At 39.2% G+C, this 19,654-nt stretch overlaps 1 protein-coding gene across 1 annotated transcript in view; it reads right to left on the minus strand.

The window, feature by feature from the left end:
- LOC124280217 (C-Jun-amino-terminal kinase-interacting protein 4-like) overlaps positions 1 to 19,654 on the minus strand; it is a 102,506-nt gene that overhangs the window by 30,230 nt on the left and 52,622 nt on the right. Inside the window, 4 exon segments of the mRNA XM_046716113.1 lie at positions 12,290 to 12,472; positions 14,088 to 14,201; positions 15,387 to 15,558; positions 17,314 to 17,465. Of these exon segments, the coding sequence (XP_046572069.1) occupies positions 12,290 to 12,472; positions 14,088 to 14,201; positions 15,387 to 15,558; positions 17,314 to 17,465 (621 nt within the window).

Here is a 19,654-nt window from a genome sequence, read left to right on the forward strand (position 1 = left end):
AACAAACTTCAGTTTTTACTCAAATTTCAAACTGAGTTTGACAATTTAAAACAGCTGAATTTTTAACTCAACGGCATTCTTTAAATTAAAAAGCCCAAACAATTTAAGTAACCTATCCACCAAATTCAAATTGTCTACTAAGTTTGAGTTTAATATCAATTTCAGTTTATTCTTGGAAATGCATATTTCTGCGTTTTTTTCAAATTTGAGGTTATCAAAACTATAACTTAAGTCAAAACTCAGACTTAAGTTGGTTATATGAAATTGTATGGGCCAGGTTAGTAAACAATCCAGCAACAACAGTTTCAATGAAAGTGAGAATGTCATTTTACAGATAAGGCAATTCAGAAAATCAAGTGACTGAGTGAGTGAGTTTGGTTTTACGCAACTTTTAGTTTTAGCAATATTCCAGCAACATCATTGTACCCATGTGGGGACACCAGAAATGGGCTTCACACATTGTACCCATGTTGGGAATCGATTTCCAATGGTTCAAACCTGTATATTGACGAGCAATACCAACGCTTTACCCACTAGGCTACCCAGCAGAGACCCCAGAAAATCAAGGATGATAAGGGTAAAACATTAGAAATTTGAAAAAAAAGAGTCATTATTCACCATCAGCATGATCTACCTACCATAAGTCTGTTAAGTACACAAAATATCACTGGAAAAGCATTGACAAGAAAAATCTGTTTTCAAAAGCTATATTTTTCAAACTCCTAATCAAATCATGGCATACACTAAATTTTTAAGCTGATGGAAAATTTTATTATGCAAAATGTGTTAAATGATAAAGATTTAGTAGCAAGTCAGAATTTCTGAAAAAATATTGTCATTCACCATGTTATCTTTATTTCAACGCATTAGTCGAATGTTCATTAAAATTTAATTTCCAATATGGTTCTCTTTGATATGAGAATATGTAGCATTGATTCTATGAATTTATAATGAGTTTATTTCTTATAGACTGATAGTCACTGAATTATGGATAGATATGGGTCCCCACAGACATAATGTTTCTAAGCTGATAACGTGTTGCAAATAACTTGTCTCACTTACACATTACACTTAGATGGTGGGAGAGTGAATTTGGTTTTCCGCTACTTTGATCATTGTTTCATTCATGATCTAATTATATGTGTTGAACTATCGTAGAAGATAGCTGGACATTAAAATCACATGTACCTGTAACATGTTGACTGTATTTGGGATATAAGTTTAACAATACGGTATAATAAAAATGACATTTTCAAGGGCAACGTCATTCTCTTCCCACAGAGGTTACTCAAGTCATATCTTCCCACGCACCTCTGTTCTGTACGGCCATATTTCCCGGTTCTCATAAAATCCCAAGCGGAAAAAAATCGCAACACAAATGATCTCCCTTTTCTCTATCCAATCAGAACATGTGTTACATCGACTTAGATCCAGTATGATAAAAAACATCAAACGTAACTATAACAGATGTTTTTGCACAAACTGGATGTTGACTGTATTTGGGATATTGATTTAACAATATGGTATAATATAAAATGACATTTTCAAGGGCAATGTTAAAATCAGCTCAGACTTCTATAAGGTGATTGATATGAGGTCTCTGTGTGTGTGTGTGTGTGTGTGTGTGTGTCGCACGTGCATGCGCGCACGCACATGTGTGCGCCTGCATGTACCACCCAGACCAAAGCCAGTTTTATAGTATCAGCCAACACAAAGCCTCATTTTTTAAATGAAGATCCAATTCAGACACTTGTACTGACTCCGTGCAGACCAGTCCTTGTATAATCCCTTAAATCCCGAGCGCCAGACACGGAAATAACAAGCAACATCAGCAATATGGAAAGACACGGCTAGGAATCAAACAACCGGCCTTGGGCACAACAGCACAGACCTCCATAATAATGTCAATCTTATGAGGTTTCTTTGAGAAACTTTCAGAAACATTTTGAAAATGTGCTTAAGAATGCAGCTTTTGCAAGAATGAAGAACCTATTTCCTGAAAAATGCTAGTCCCTAGGTTCCAAATTTATATATAATTATTTATTTATAAATTCCCCTATACATCCCCGCTTGTGGCCAGATGCTATTCTCATATATCAATAAGGACAGGAATTGACTCATTCTGTTTGATAGTAGCCATGAGACCTGGCCTTGTCAACACTCCCCACTAATAACAACTGTTATCTGATTAACTATAAAGTTCATTGACATATCAAGTTTGTGTGAAAACATTCACCATGCACTTGCCTGAGAATCAATGTCACAGTAGCGTTTCATCTGTCCTGGATCCACACTATGTAAACTCTTGCCTTCCCTGTATCTCTAAGAGGATTTATTTGCCACTGACAACGGGCATGTTTATCTTGCTGAAAGTGCAATAATGATATGAATAGCAGATCTTCTCAATTAAGCCCAGGACAGTCCTTATGTGTCCAAACTGAAGGTAATGATTGATTGGTTGACTGGCAAACTGAGGGACAGGCTAAATCACGAGCATTGTACGATTCAATCATCACAGGATCGTGGAATGCCAAAGGGATGCAACTCTGAACAGCAGAAAGTGGTGGATTAATTGGCACGCTATGCATTCTGGGAAAATTATGTTACACCCAAAATTTTGCTTCATGAGAAGTCCTACGCTTGAATGCCTTAATGACGTATTCATTAATTCTTGTCTACTAGCTGGATCATGGCGATCACATCATTTTTTGTACATCTCAGTGTTATCATTGAGACTATCATTAACTGATGACACTGGACCAAACAGAATTTGACTTTTCGACTTGTGCTTTGGACTAGTGTCTAAACTCACAGACACGTTCCAAGTTAACAGTTTTAATTTCACTTTGCTGTTCAGTTGGTAGTAGTTAGTGATTAAATAGCAACAAGTTTCCTGGTAAGTGTATCAGCATAGTTTTACTCCACTTTTATTAATATTCCAGCAATATCACAGCTGGAGACACCGATTTCTAGAAACAAACTTAAGTCTGAGTTTTGATTTAAGTCAGAGTTTTTACTCAAATTTGAGAAAACACAGGAAAATGCATTTCCCAGAATAAACTGAAATCAATATTAAACTCAAACTTAGTAGACAATTTGACTTTGGTGGATAGATTACTTAAGTTGTTTGGGATTTTTTTATTTAAAAAATGCAGTCGAGCTAAAACTTCAGCTGTTTCAAATTGTCAAACTCAGTTTGAAATTTGAGTAAAAACTTAAGTTTGTTTCGAGAAATCAGGGCCAGGAATGAGACATACCCATGTGGGGAATTGAACCAGTGTCTTCAGCATGACGAGCAAACACCTTAACCACTTGGCTAACCCACTGCCCAAGTTCCCTGGTACATAGCTAACGCCCCCTTCACACCCGTCATCCATGTCTGGGACATACCTTGATAATGTCAGTATGCCCCTTGATAATGTCACACAACAGGCCCAAGACCAGGCTTTGCAGTACACCCTACAGAATCTCAACCCATGGCCTTGGTTTTATTTCACAAAATCAGATTAAATCAAGTATTCAAGTTTGGAAAATTCTTCATACTCAAATATTAGCTTCAGGTTTCATCCCAAGAAAATCAATGGGAAATACAAAAGGGACTAACATTACACACTTTACTAAAAAAGGAAAATGGCTGTCTAAATATAATGGAACTCTAAGAAGTGAAACAACCTATTTAGAGAAAATGCTTGGAGAAATGCTTAAAGAAAAGACACTGACATCAGGCTATTTACCTTAAGGAGATGATAGTTGAATAAAAGAGAATTGCAGTATAACTTCAGCAATACATAATTAAACAATGGAGATTAAAACATAATGCACTTTAGATCTTCATGAGGCATACAAACAACAGCTCAAAGTCTTTCCTGCAAAACCGAGTTACTGCATTAACTTCGACAAAAGGTTACTTCAATGTGAACAAAATGTGCAAAAATCGTTAATGTCATCATTGATTACACGGAGGAAACTGCTGCATCCAAATGAAAACAATATCAAAGTTTTCTCTTGAAGAAAAAAGTGCCATGAACAATATTAAATGGACACTGTAATGGAATAGTTAGGCTCGAAATTGGAAAATCCCATCTTAATCAATTCACTGCATAAAGTAAACTGACCCGGTGGAAGTTTCCAGGTAAAAAACATGAAATGCAGACTCCATTAGAAGTTGGGTAATGACTCAAGCAAACCTGTGCTGACCCAGTTGATTGGGTAGCCCAAATGGGTCAGGGTGCCGTTTCATATGGTTTGTTCTGAAGAAAGCAATGAAGCAAAGGAGCACTTCTTCGGATTACTGATGTAATGTACTGCCAATGTACTTGAGTTTAATACCAATAAAACCCTGATACAATGTGGCCCAGGGCAAACAGTAACATCATGAAACAGTAAACCTGAGTCGACTATGTCAAGCTCATTTGGTGCTATTCCTGTCTATATGGTAGCCTGTGTAATCAGGGCCTTGTATCAAAGGAATCGGCGACTTGCTCCATGCCTTGATGTAGTAAAGTAGACTGCCTGATAATGTCAGTATGATTACACCATCAGCCAGCCTCCAGAAGCCATCCATTTTCATAAGCATTGCTGCTGACCAACTTGCTTGCAATTATGCAACAAATTACATCTTAATGGCCTCATACAATATTGCTGGTGAACACGAAATATCTGACAGTGCAGAAAGATGGTTAATTGCAAATTTAATGGCAGGTGAAGCATTCCGGTGAAGGAGAATGGGCATGTCCATAACCAGTTTGTTGATGTAGGTCGATCTCTGGCTCATCTCAGACGACAGAAGACCTGGATGAGTGGAGAGGCAGCATGATTGAAGGATGCTGGACAGTCTGTCACCTTGCCAGGGGCTCCGGCACTTGGCATTTACATAACGACTAGTCTGGCTCATAGTTACTCCCTGGCTGCTTCAGTGTAGGCACCTTGAGAAATGTCTGTATGTCGTCAGGAGAGATCACTGACCCAATATGACCAAATCCTTCAGAGGATGAGGCACTCTGGGTCATGTATGTTGACTGTGGCGATAACTGAACCTACCAGGGCGGATCCCTGGGTAATGTACATTGTCAGCTGAGATGACTGAACCAATCAGGCAGGATTCTTCAGAAGATGAGGCATCCTGGGTAATGTACATTGTCAGCTGAGATTGTCAGGCCTGATTCTTCAGAAGATGAGGCATCCTGGGAGATGACTGAACCAATCAGGCAGGATTCTTCAGAAGATGAGGCATCCTGGGTAATGTACATTGTCAGCTGAGATGACTGAACCAATCAGGGATTATTCAGAAGGGATTCTTCAGAGCATGAGGAACATGAGGCACCCTGGGTAATGTACATTGTCAGCTGAAATGACTGAACCAATCAGGCGGGATTCTTCAGAGCATGAGGCACTCTGGGTAATGTACATTGTCACCTGAGATGACTGAACCAATCAGGCGGGATTATTCGGATAAGGCACACTGGGTAATGTGCATTGTCACCTGAGATGACTGAACCAATCAGGCGGGATCCTTCAGAAGATGAGGCACCCTGGGTAGTGTGCATTGTCAGTTGAGATGACTGAACCAATCAGGCAGGATTATTCGGATAAGGCACACTGGGTAATGTGCATTGTCACCTGAGATGACTGAATCAATCAGGCGGGAACCAGGCGGGATCCTTCAGAAGATGAGGCACTATGGGTAATGTCAGTGTATGAAAAAAGCCAAAAATCCAGCCAGACATCAGGGCTGGTACCTTCAAAATGTTACCAGCCCAAAATGGATTGAACCAGACCCAATATGGTGAATTTACTCAGATGTATGGAACATCTGAAATTTTTACCAGACCATCGGGCTGGCTAGCTGTAAATTTAGACCTTTCGTCAGAAATCTAGACAGAAATCTAGACCGTCTGGGGCAGTCGGATGGGCCTTATTTTATACACTGGTAATGTACATTGTCAGCTGAGATGATTAAACAATCCTTTAGAGATGGAATATGGGGGGATAACTGAACCAAACAGGATGGAACGTTCAAGAGATGAGGTACACTGGGTATCATGTGTCACACAACAAGAGAGATGGCTGAACACCCCATCTTGTTAAAGTGAAAACATGGGCCAACTGGATAATGTTTGTTGTCAAACTCATGTCTAATCAGAGGTTTCAAGGAAATTGTTTGTATTGTCAAAGAAATGCGGTAAATAGCACAAACAATAGCTGTAACAATGCTTGAGGCTACCTGCATCTGCATCTACCCAGCCCAATAGTTTGGCCCAGACCCAGCAGTCGCTTCTCCATTAGGAGAGTACACACATACAGCTTCATATTCAGTGACTGCACCTAATATCTATTCTACCTGAAGTGAAATATAACAGCCTAACCCTTGCACTATGTGTTAAAGTGTAGGGACTACAATGGTAACGTTGCCGATACTGCTTCATGCAAGTGAGGTCCAGAATTCCAATTAATAAACAGCATCTGATCACAACTTAGACCAGTGAGCAACACACTCAACCAACATGATCCAGTCCTCACAGACCTGTCTGATACTATCCCATAACACTAGTGTTTGGAACTGGTTAAAATCTCATAGTTGATGATTGGTTCATTACAACCAATCAATCATCGAAGATAACTGGTTAGCGTCAATTATCACATCATTCTTCTGGTGTTTGTTAATGCACAAAAAAAGAAGAAAAAACATGCAGTTCTTTCGGGTGTTTTTTGCAAATTGCGCAGAATGCATTTGCAAATTTCACACCTTAAAAGGGTGACATAAATTTCCTGAAGTCTTTATGATAATTTCAATCATGACTTGGAACGAGCTTGTAGCGTTTATGAAATGTAACAGACAAAACCAACCTTGTGAAATATGTTGTTTATGCAAACAGTATTCCAAAATTTTTGAATTTGATTATGAGAAAACATGATCGATTGCTTGGTCGTTTAATCACTGCGACCAATCTTCAAGTATTTCAATTAATCAGACCACCACTACATAACACAAGCCAGTACAATCACCAGACACTGGATAAAGGCAATCCTTTCATCATAATGGGAAAGTGTGCCCTTAAGCATGTCACCTGTTAAAAAACTTACCTCTGTTTACCAAGCAGCAAATAGTTACCTGAGCAGATGGCTAATTACATGAATATGAACTTTCCACAGCATGTCTAGTATCCTCCCTAGGGAGCTGAGAAAGTAACAGTAGTGCACACTGATCCATGGGTTAATATTTGTGTAGCATCATGACTAAGCTTTTTGGCTTGGATAGAAACAAGCATTCATTATCATATTTTTACAACTTATTTAAGCAAGTATAAAGACAAGTGTTTGACAGATCTTTGTTCTGGTAGTAGAACTTTCGAAGCTGAAACACACAAAATCCCATCACACTTCCTTGAATGGTACACAGAAGACAATGGAAGATGAAAAATCAGTGTCAACATTCCACAGCTTGTTCAGCTACAAAAGGCAATCATCAGCACAATTAAAACATGGAGAATGCTGAGATAAATGGTCCCACGATCGAGTGACTTGATGAGTATAATGATGTGTAAACATTAGGGTCAGTCTGCAAGTAATCACCACTCTGCAGAGTAAGGTGGATATTTGTTCTGTGAACACTGATCAATACTTTCAGGACACGACATCTTTAACATCAGCCAGGACACAACTCCATAATTCCATTTAGCATTAAGATCACCACAGGTCAGGTTCTGGAAAGGTAGTCTTGTCACAACCAAAGTCATCCACCTCAGAACTACAGTGATTCCAGACATACCATCGGTCACCTAATACGACAAACTGTAAACTCTAGGGACCTATGATGTCAAATGGAGGTTTGACAAGAGAAAATCGGCTCCTAATCCTGTAAATCATTTTAGTTCTCCTGTCACAGATGATCTGATTAGGATTGACTGACACTGGTGCCCCAGGCTCCAATCCAACTATTTCATTTAGCAATATTAAAGACATCATAAGTTCAGGTTCTGGAAAGATACAGCCATTGTCTTCCATTTCAGTATGAATGTTATTCTACCCCTACTAGCAGTCACCTAACACGACAAGTTCTAAGCACAAGGGACCTATAATGTCAAATAGAGGTCTGACAAGACAACAAAATCATCTCCTATGCCTCATTTCAGTCACAGATGATCTGATTAGGGCTGACAGACACTGGTGACCCTGGCCCTAATCCAGCTATTTCATTTAGCAATAGGACGACAATAAGTTCAGTTTCTGGAAGGATACTTTTCGTCACAGTTAATGTGTTCCACCTCAGAACTATTGTTATACAAAACCTACAAGCCATCACCTAACACAACAAGTTGTAAGCACAAGGGACCTATAATGTCAAATGGAGGCCTGACAAGAGAAAATCATCTCCTACTCCCGTACATCATTTCAGTCACAGATGATCTGATTAGGGTTGACAGACACTGGCACTCTGTCTGCAGTGTCAGGAGTCAATGGCTGGTACACCATTGCAGTGATAGGCATGAAGGAGGTTACATGTCTTGCTGTATATCAGATAAAGATAAGTGACAAAACAGCCATGTGGGAGTTTCAATGATCCCACGCAAAACACCAACATCCTCAGATGTCCAAAGATTAGCAGAACACGTCTTCATAGTACATTTGTTACCGCATAAATCTCTCATAAGGCTAAGTAAACCACAAACCTTGGTAACAGCAATTCTACTGAAAGACAATTAAATGCTGACAACGAATCAACAAATTCAAGATCAAGAAAAGAATACCAACTTCTAAATCACCATCTTGAACATTAAGGATGGACTGAGCAATGGATACATGTAATCTTCAAGCTCACATTTCTTGCTGTGGTTATAATAGGATTAGATTGTACATTATGTCACAAACTGTTTTCAGGATGTTACACATCTCAATATAAAACTATTTTCTAACACTAATAAAGCCATGAAGCAAAATAATCTTTCTGAAAAGGATGATGGTTAATATATACAGCAAACTTAATTAAATTTAGCAGACTGTTAAAACAGAGTCAGATAGAGCAAATGGCCAGGTGAAAAACCATGAATTGGTAATCAATGTTCATTTAAGTGTTTGCATTGTACCCTTGAAATTCTAGGTCGTTATCACAGTCCTCATGTGAAAAGTTATTTTGGTGGTCCCTAGATACAAATACTTTTGGAACAAACCTCTAGACCCTTTAATACTTTCAAACAATTATTTCCACTGTGGAGCCAACAGCTTTAACCACTAGGCTACCCCACCCGGTCCCTTGAATTGGAAAACAGTATCACACTACTTTCCCAGAACCACATTATTTTTCTTCCACCCAACCCATTTTGCAATGCAAAATACTTGTGAAGATCTGGGTTAGAGTTGGTCTTCAGTAAGAGGCGACAAACAGGAACGGGTGGCCAGACTCATTGACTTTATTGACACATGTCACTGTACCCCAATTGCGTTGATCGATGTTCATGATGTTGATCACTTGAATGTCTGATCCAGACCCGATTATATACAGACTGCTGCCATATAGATGGGATATTGCTGAGTGCAGCGTTAAACAACCAACCAACCAACCCAAAAGCATTGCAAAGGTTTTAAATGGAGCAAGTCTCTATTTCCTCATGTCTGAATCTCCCTGCTCACTGGACTTCCTTTGTTTAAATTGAGTTTCTGTCAAAATCATATATTTTCAGTGACTGAGAGTTAGTCTAACATAGAATGTGAGCCTATCTTTTCCTCAGTAATAAATGTTACACGTGCTTCATGCACTGTGGCTCAAATCTATTCACCTCAGACAGATAATCCATAATTCATTGTTGCGCTTAGGTTATTTTCTGAATATTGACAAGGAGAGGCAATAAATACTTCAACATTTTCTATGCTTGGCACAAAAAATATATGCAGCAGACTGGAAAAATTTCAGTACCAAACAATACAAGTCACACCTGAATGCCAAGCTCAATACAAAGGTTTCACAGTTAACCCTGTGACCATGCTGTTGTCGTCAGACTTTTTAAATCTGTCCAATCTGGAAAGTCAGGCACTTCATAAATGCTTAATGATCCGAGCTGTATTTTATCATACAATTTAGTGCTATGACTCCTGTCTATTTGGGGGCAGTGGTGTAGCCTGGTGGTTAAAGCGTTTGCTCGTCAAGCCAAAGACCTGGGTTCGATTCCCCATATGGGTACAATGTGTGAAGCCATTCTGGTGTCTCCCGCCATGCTATTGCTGGAATATTGCTAAAAGCAGCATAACTCACTCATACTCACCTCACTCATCTGACTAACCTGGGATGTTTACTCCAAGGTGCTGATTCTAGCAAGTGATAATATCAATATTGATAAAACTGACTTAGCTAAGTCTGAGACTTAAGATGCTATTCATAATGGCTTTTCGTTGGGATCTCCTTTTGCTATTTCTGACAGGCGACACATTGAGATACAGCGGTAATACATTGTGAAAAATATGTGAGGAGTCTGAGATAAAGAGAGAAAACCTAATTGGACTAAAGACGAGGTCCTGCTTTTGACAGAACTCATTGAAAACAAAACGCCAGAGTGTTGGAAGGAAGTTTAGTCTTGGTGGCGTGGTGTCTTAAGCGGCAAGAGGCGTGGCAGGTAATGTAAACATTGGGTCCGACTGTCAAGGTGTAGTCAAGAATACAGAAATGTCTTAGACTACGTGCCACACATAGCTTTTATTTCTTTTGAATAAGTACGATTTTTGTTCTCTTTTCTGAATTACATTGGTACGCCTATGAAACAGCCCAAAATGCATCAAACACTGGAAAAATGTAGTGAGTGTAGGTGATGATTAGCGAGGTCACACCACGGCGAAGGAAAGGAACATGTATGAGCGAAAAAGTTTTTAGCGAACATGACCTCATACAAATAAATAGTTTGATGAGGCTACAGCATGTAGTGTCAGGAATATTTGTAAAATTTCCTGTGTTTTGTTTACTAACAGCGAAAATTTTAAAAATAGGAAATCCTACTTTATATTTTTTTTTAGAAATCCTAGTTTATAAATATATGACTAAATATGAAAGCTTTGAGTGATATCTATTAAAGGTATTATCATCATAAGTGTAATCAACTTTAGAACAATTGATTTCAAGAATATGTGGGAAATTAAAAAATAGGAAATCCTACTTTTATAAAAAACAATTAGGAAATCCTATTTTATAAAAATATCCTTTCTCCCAAATGCTGGCTGACGAATCTAATCTAATGCCATCTTCCCATCTAGACGGCCCGGAATTAATTCTTCATCGCTGTATTCAACGAGACTTAGTCTTCTTTGGTGAAATGAACGACGCCTCAGCGCTACGGCAGCCATATTGTTTACTGACTAAAGTCAAACACCTTCCAGTTAAGCCTACCCCTGCCCAGTCTTAAGATTTAAGTCGGAAATCGCCAAAACTTAAGCCTAAGTTGCTTTATGAATATGACTTGAGTAAAATCTGAAAACTTAAGTCAGAAAAAGTGAAAAACTTAAGTCATATTTCAGACTTTAGTTCTTTTAAGAATACCGCCCCTGGAATGCTATTTTTAACAATCCATGTCCTGGGCAGTGAGGGATGTTTAATGCTGTAATAAACATTATCACAGCAGCTTTCAACTTATCGACTGTGGGATAGGCAGCTAGACGTTGATTACAACCAATACTGTCTAGCATCTACATAGCCAGGCCATTGTTATCACCATATCTTTTCTGTTGACTCCTATAACAAACACAGGTACTGATTATGTAGTTGACATTATAATTCCCCCTAACCTACCCCTGCCCACCCCCTGGACTTGGGAGATTTGAGAGTAGGAGACTTACAGGACCTTTAGAAATAGACGACAGCAAAAACATTATGAAGTTTTGAAAAACAGCTTTCAAGAGAAACAACCATGTTTTACTACAGGCTGAATAGTGACATTAAACTTTAACTAATCTAGGCTAAAATCTTGATCAAAGTAAAGCCCAATCCGGGAGAAGATATATTTCAGATATAATTACAACTGTATTCAAAACAATTCAGAAAATGTAACCAGTTTTTCTTGGGACTCTGACTGTGACCTTTGAATTTTTAAAGTGATTTTCCCAAGGCCATTAAGAAGTCCATTCCAACACAGGGCTTCAGATAAATCTGTTTAGTACAGCTGACCATTTGCTTTCTCTAACAATGTAACAAAAATACATGATAAGTGCACAAAATACTGAAACCATGCACCGAAGTTAAAACATGCAAGACATCGTCAGACATCAGTGAATAGCACAAGAATAATGAAGGAATGTGAGAACGGACACTCACCAGGCACTGCAACGAAGAATTTCACAGCATCTTTGTGTCCATGGAAGGACAGTTGTGCCTGGGCCATGGAACAGTAGGGGATGAATGAACCGGGAGTAACACTGTCTGTTTTGGTGTCACTATACACTCGTATCACACCCCCAGGTTGGCGCCGACTAGAAGTGGTTACCTGTTGTTTGTTGCCTGGGGAGAGAAGGCAGTGTACATTGTTAGGATTGTTTGTTTGTTTAAAAAAATTCCTAAATGATCATGTTTCGATCAAACAAAAATTGATATTGATACAATCATACTTTGTTGGGGATATGTAAGGGTTGGCTGATAAGTTGTGAGCCCTACATAGAAGGAATGGCTTGAAATCTTTTGTTGGTATCTTCTGAGGTATATCCACAAAAACCTAAACACATGTTTTGATAAAATAATCAGGAATCTGTGATGCTTGGAAAACCCTGATATGAACATGCAGTGATCAAGTACCTGCAGCAAAATTCTTAGACTGACTGAACAATGACTCCAAGACTGATAATATTCTCCTTATCTGGCCCTGTAAGACTTGCATCTGTTCCCAAGCATGAATTAATCCCTAGTTGGAACCCATTTCGATTTAAATGATGACACTACAGAAGCTGTAGTGAACTCATTTGACAGCTAAGAGGACTTTTTCAAACTGGAATAAAATCCCTCCAATATCATCGGAAAATGTTTATCAATGTCGGCATGGTTTATCTTGAAACACATATCATTTAGGGTCTTTAGGTCAAGCCCTTCTATGTAACATATAGTCAGCTTGTATTTTCAGCCAGGAGTGCATTGCTTGGATTTAAGAAATACAGTTCGCTCTACCAACATGTATAGTGTAATAAAACACACTTTCGCCCTGAACTATTATAGTTAAAGTACATGGAAGCAAGGGTCCAAGTGCTTTAACGTTATAATAGTTCAGGGCGAAAGTGTGCTTTATTACACTATACAGGGTGGTAGAGCAAACTGTATTTCTTTTCTAAGATGCCAAATTTAATACTTTCTAAGGATAATTGCGATTAATTTAAGGCAGAAAACAAACGATGGTGTCGGAGACCTAAATTAAGAATCCTTGCACAGGGCTAACTGGCGCGCTGTTCTATTGATGTGTTTGCCCCCCCTACGTTAAGACGAACGTTACCAGAAAGAAAAAAAAAGACAAACAACAGTTTGTGACGGTTTACGTTCGTATTAAATATCTTCTCTGAATTATTTTAATTACATCTGTCATTAACTTAAACCATATGGGGCAATATGTACGTCGCATTTCTACTACCAACGTAAGTTTAGATCAGTACATCCAGATGAAGCTGAGTAGTCAGGCGACATTCCACGATTACATTGTGGGAATGTAAACATTGCGTATGTTACCGTGTCGCTAAAAAATTGTGAGTCGAATTGACACACTTTAACCGTCGTAAAACATAAACGTAATGTTTCCACCAGTGATGTTAGCTGCGTGAAGCAACTGCAAACCGAGAAACGGGATGCAACGGAGTAGTTTACTGTAGGAGGCCGTACGAGGCGATGACAACTGACATGCATCGTGACGTAGCTTACATTGTGACGTAATGTAAAATGGTTCGATTACGAAGGGGCACACTAGAATAGCGCAGTGACAGGATAACGTCATTCAATTGTTACATCATGAAAAAACTATACCATTATTGTCTGATAATGCATTTTTCCCCGATTGTTCTAACCGCTAGGCATCTTAGAATGCAGGATAAACAGTAGGATCAACGTACTGACTGACTTGAACCCAAGCTCAAATACTTACTTTCTGAGAGAGGGACTGAAATGATCACACCATTTCCTGTGCCAATCCAAAGTCGGTTGCAGGAAATCAACATGGCTGTTATACGTACGAAAGAAAAGCCTAGTTTGCCAGTACCTGCAATGAAAGATAAGGTTCTGTGGAATAAGTAATGGTCCTCAGCCAATGATGATACATACATTTTAATAGGTTGCTAAGTTTTCCTAAATATTGCAGGCCTTCATTTTCTGGACACATTTTTTCACTGACAGGCCAAGTCATGTTTGTCTGTTTGGTGCTTAAAGCAGCACTCAGCAGTATTCCAGCATTATGGCGGCGGTCTGTACATAATCGAATTTGGATCAGACAATCCAGTGATCAACAGCATGAGCATTGATCTACGCTGTTGGGATATGATGCGTAAATGGGAACCGATGACAAGTGTCAACCAAGCCATCAAGCCTGACCACCCAAGCCCATTAGTCGCCTCTTACGACAAGCATGTGTTGCTGAAGACCAATTCTAACATGGATTTTCACCGGTCCACGAAGTCATGAATATTTTTACACAGGCGGCCATTGTTTTCACTCAACATTTTGTTTACAGTGACCTCAGAGAGTTCAGTTTTCTGTGAGCAAAGCCAACCTAATCTTCTCAGAATTGTTTCTATTACAGACAACCTCAGCTTTCTCACATACATAACCAGCTGACATTTTGCAGACGTCAACACGGTTAATGTCAGAGGTTTTTCTTCATAACCATATTTCTATACTTGGAATGATACTGACAGTAGACAAAGAAATCAGTATAAAGACGCATATAAATGTGAAATACATAACTGATTATCACTGCTTTAAAATATAAAGTTTCCTGTAAATGGGTGAGCTGGAAAGTAGTCTCTGGGGAAGAATTTTCACATTCATTGCCTGATGACTGACATTTGAAAAAAAGTCATTGTGTTCCCAGAATGTAATATGAACCTGATTAATATTTGAAAATGTAATAAAAATTGTATATCTATATACTTATTCTATCTCACGACTTGATTGCAGTACGTTGACATGAGCAGGATTAAGACAAGGATGCACAGAACGAAACAAAATTAATCTGTTTGAAATTAGATTACCCAAAATGTCTCCAGACTTCTGACCAGTGAAAACAGAATGCAATAATGATTTCACTGTAACTCATAACCTTTCGCAACATGGTCATATAACCTTTATACTACTTAATATAGAAGCCTAAGACGTCTGGCTACACTACTCCACACTCTCTGTGTATTAACTCCTGTTCCATAGATGACACTGGGCCAGGCAGACTTACCTAGCATCTTACTGACATACGGCTCTATGTCCACGTCCTGGAGGTGCTGGTGTGTGTGGGCGTGGTACAGGCGGAGAGTGCTGTCTAGACGAATGGACACCCACACACCCTCCCCGACCCAACATAACTGCCGAACTTGGCTTTCCTTGCGAGGATGGGCATCAAAACTTTTCTGAAACATGAGTGAGTGAGTGAATAACATTCTGTGCTACAACACTATGTTACATCTATGTCATGATTACAGTTCATGATCAGTATTGAAAGTGGGGGGATCCTAGGGTTATAGGGATTTGCCGCCACAGTATTTGAATAATGGGAACCTTTTAAGAGAAGTCTTCCTTTTTTAAAGTTGCCTCCCTTTTACTCTTGTCCTTGCCACGCAGCTCTCAACTCCAAGTCTTGACAATCCAGTGATAGATGTCATGAGCATTTACCTATACATTTGGCATATGGTGACATGCATCAACAAGTCAGTGACCACCCGATTCCTTTTATCACATCTTACAAGAATGGGTTGCTGAAGGTGAATTACCCAGATCTTCAGGGGTCTGTGAAAACTGATGGCTTATGTTAAATACATGATTGCAGAGTTTCTAGCAGAGAGTAGTGCAATTCCATCCATATCACAGCAGGGAATATCAAGTATGAGTCTCAGAGTTCTTAAAGATGTTGGGATTCAGTCTCGATGTGGATTAGCCCAAGCTTTAACCACACGCATACCCTAGTACCCTTGAACTTTACTTTCAGCAGGATATGCCCTCAACGTCCAGAAGGTTTATATCCTTCAATTAAAATTGAATAAACAAATCCGTCTTGACATTATGTCACACTAAATCTGCATGGTCACAGGTCATTTCCAGGAAGCATTTTGGTTTTTATACACCACTTGGTGAACATTACCTGTTACAAATAACCCTAAGGGCCTATATTCTTCAACAGGTGGACATTTCAGATGTTCTTAAACTACATATACAAGTGTAGAAGTGAGCACAGCTCACATATCCCCGCTTCCCACTTTGGGACATGGAAATGACTGGTATTGCTATATATATAATATGACAAGGATCAGCAGCTCACAAGACTTTCTCCTTGACTCTACTAAACTTTATATACATGTTAGATAATAGTTTTGCCATGTACTGATTACAGTAATAATTTATGGAAACATTTTTTTTTTTTTCCCGTGGAAACCTGACATACAATTGAACTTGACTGTCTCATGATGCACACAATGAAGTGGACGTAGATGAAGATTGTTATTTTTTAGCACATGGCATATCTGTGGGTCATGATTAACTTGTGTATTAAGTTTGGTGAACCTAGCATGTATAGTTTCGATGATATGCTGTGGCCAGGTAACCATCAAACACATTTTGCACCAAGTCATGTTTCCATGGAAACAAAAATGAAAAACAATGGGTAATGATTAACAAATTCTGAAAAACTTTAAAAAAGCAAAAGGCACATCAATGGGTAATGATTAACATGTGTGTGAAGTTTGGTGAACCTAGCATGTAAACTTTAAGAGATATGCTCCGGACAAAACCATCAAACACATTTGGCACTAAGTCGTGTTTCCATGGAAACAGCAAAAAAACAAAATTCTGAAAAAACTTTAAAATAGCAAAAGGCACATCAATGGGTAATGATTAACATGTGTGTGAAGTTTGGTGAACCTAGCATGTAAACTTTAAGAGATATGCTACGGACAAAGTTTCGGGTTGGAAGGACATAATGAACACTATATACCCTGTTACTTCGTAGCGGGGCTATAATAATCAACAGACTTATAATCAACAGACTTATAATGAACTGACATTGACAACTAATTTTTCCTTACATATTAGCTGAAATGGGAGGAACGAACTTAGTTCTAATAAACTAAGATTAGAGGTCCCTTTGAGTTGATTATAACCATAGTACTTACCTCAATACCCATGGTCTGAGGATTAATGATGTGTACTTTGTTCTTGTATCCGCACCAGACGTTCTTGTTGGCGATGACTGTCATGCACCGGATTGAGTGATGTGGTCGACCAAGGTCGAGCAGATGGTAGTTCTTCAAGTCCCATTGACCATCTGTAAGAAGTAAATAATGCATACAAATATTTTTGACAACTTTGATGGCCATGCAAATATTGAGTGAGTGAGTTTAGTTTTAGGCCACTTTTATCAATATTCCAGCAATATCACGGCAGGAACACCAGAAATGGGCTTCACACATTGTACCCATGTGGGGAATCGAACCTGGGTCTTCGGCGTGACGAACGAACGGTTAAACCACTAGGCTACCCCACTGCCCTCCATCCAAAAGGAGCAAGCAAAACATAGAGTGACCAACAACGACGGGGGCAAGAATCGTGACACGTGCCCCAAAGTACTCTCACATTACGCCGATACTGAAGTCATTACTCTGGCTTATGGTTGAGGCGAGGATAGCATTTAAAGTACTCTGTATCACATTCAAGAGTCTAAAAGTTATGTAACCAGAATATCTAAGTGAACTGCTAACCCCTTACAAACCATCCAGACAACTGCGATCTGAAAGCAGATTCTTTTTGAAAATTCCTTCTTATAGACTGACCTCTTATGGAAAGTGTTCTTTCAGTGTTTGTGGTCCATCGCAGTGGAATGAACTGCCCCTTGCCTTAAAACTGTCCCCATCAGTTGCTGTGTTCAAATCACATCTTAAAACGCATGTCTTTTCACTGCACTATTAACTCTACTCAAACATTATTATTATTTTGTAGCGCTTTGAGCACCCACTTTGGTGGTTGGATTTAGCGCTATTTAAATTTCCAGTATTATGTGTGTCTGTTAGATTACTGTGTGTATGAAAACACAATATTTCAGTGATGTGGCTGAGTGCCAGCTGAATGTGGGAGCCCATCTTAGACATTTACTACATGGTACCAACAAACCAAGAATCTTTATATGGCCAAATGTAAATTCACCTAAAGAAGAAGTAAGCATATAACATAAAAGGTTGTGTTGCTTATAATAAAGAGGTTGACATCCATAACAATTTATTTTCCTTATGTGTATCACTGAATGCAATTCAAAGTAAGGACTGACTGACTGAGTTTTGGTTTTACGCCGCTTTTAGCAATATTCCAGCAACATCCGGCGGGGGACACCAGAAATGGGCTTCACACAATGTACCCATGTGGGGATTCGAACCCGGGTCTTCGGAGTGACGAGCCAACGCTTTAACCACTAGTCTACCCCACCGCCCCCTCATAGTAAGGATAAATCTGGCATGAAATCATAGGATCCTGATATTCCTAAGGGATGTAAGTCTGTACATGCAACTGCAATGCCTTAGAAGCCTGAAACATGTGCCTATACATTGACACATGCAGTCACAACTAAACCTTGAGTGATGAGCAGCCAACTGGTTACCTTTCAGAACTACAATCTGTGGTTTCAGTCACTGGTACCATGCATGAGGCTAGTAACAGTTTGTTTGGTCCAGTTAACTCTGTATATAACAAGTGTTTGCCACTGATATGGCAATGTCCCCCGCCGCTAAAGAAGAATGAAATATCTATAACATATTTACTACTTTATACTTTTTTGGTCACATACAAGATGCCTGAAATGATTGGTGTCTGCATAATCACCCAATGTAGGCTGTCAACATAATTGAAGACATTGGGTGCAATGTTTTATGAGATAACACATTTAAATAAGTTTGAAAAGTGGTCAAAGTGTCGTGGTGACCTTGAAGATAAGGTTAAGGTCACCCAAATAAATTTGACTGGTGTATGGGTAATCCCACAATGTAGGTTGTCACCAAATGTGAAGACATTGGGTACAACAGATGAGACATCGCGTTGACAAGAATCAGGGCGGCGATGTCTGGATGCGACGCTGCTGACATAGACCCCGTTCCGCGTTGCGGCAGGGGACAATAACTCCATATCCCATGAATATGGTCAAAGTGTTTCTTTGTTGCCTACTGCTGCTCTCAGCAATATTTCAGCTGTATGACAGTAGCCTGTAAATATTTGAATCTGGACCAGACAATCCAGTGACTGATATTGTGAGCAAGTGTTCATCAGAGTACAGCGTCATGCAAACAACAAAGTCTTCAAGCCTGACCAATGGTTGCTTCACAAGACCAACACAGATTGCTCGAGTGTGACCAACACATTAGGGTGTGCTGATACTTGAAGTTTGTGACCAGAGGACCAGCTGATAGCCTTTTACTCTTACGAAGCAGTTAATTGATAAGCTAATTAATAATCATATCTAGCATTTAACCA

The sequence above is a fragment of the Haliotis rubra genome, unplaced genomic scaffold (genome assembly GCF_003918875.1).
Source record: "Haliotis rubra isolate DU_JTF1 unplaced genomic scaffold, ASM391887v1 Scf262, whole genome shotgun sequence".
Lineage (NCBI taxonomy): Eukaryota > Metazoa > Mollusca > Gastropoda > Lepetellida > Haliotidae > Haliotis > Haliotis rubra.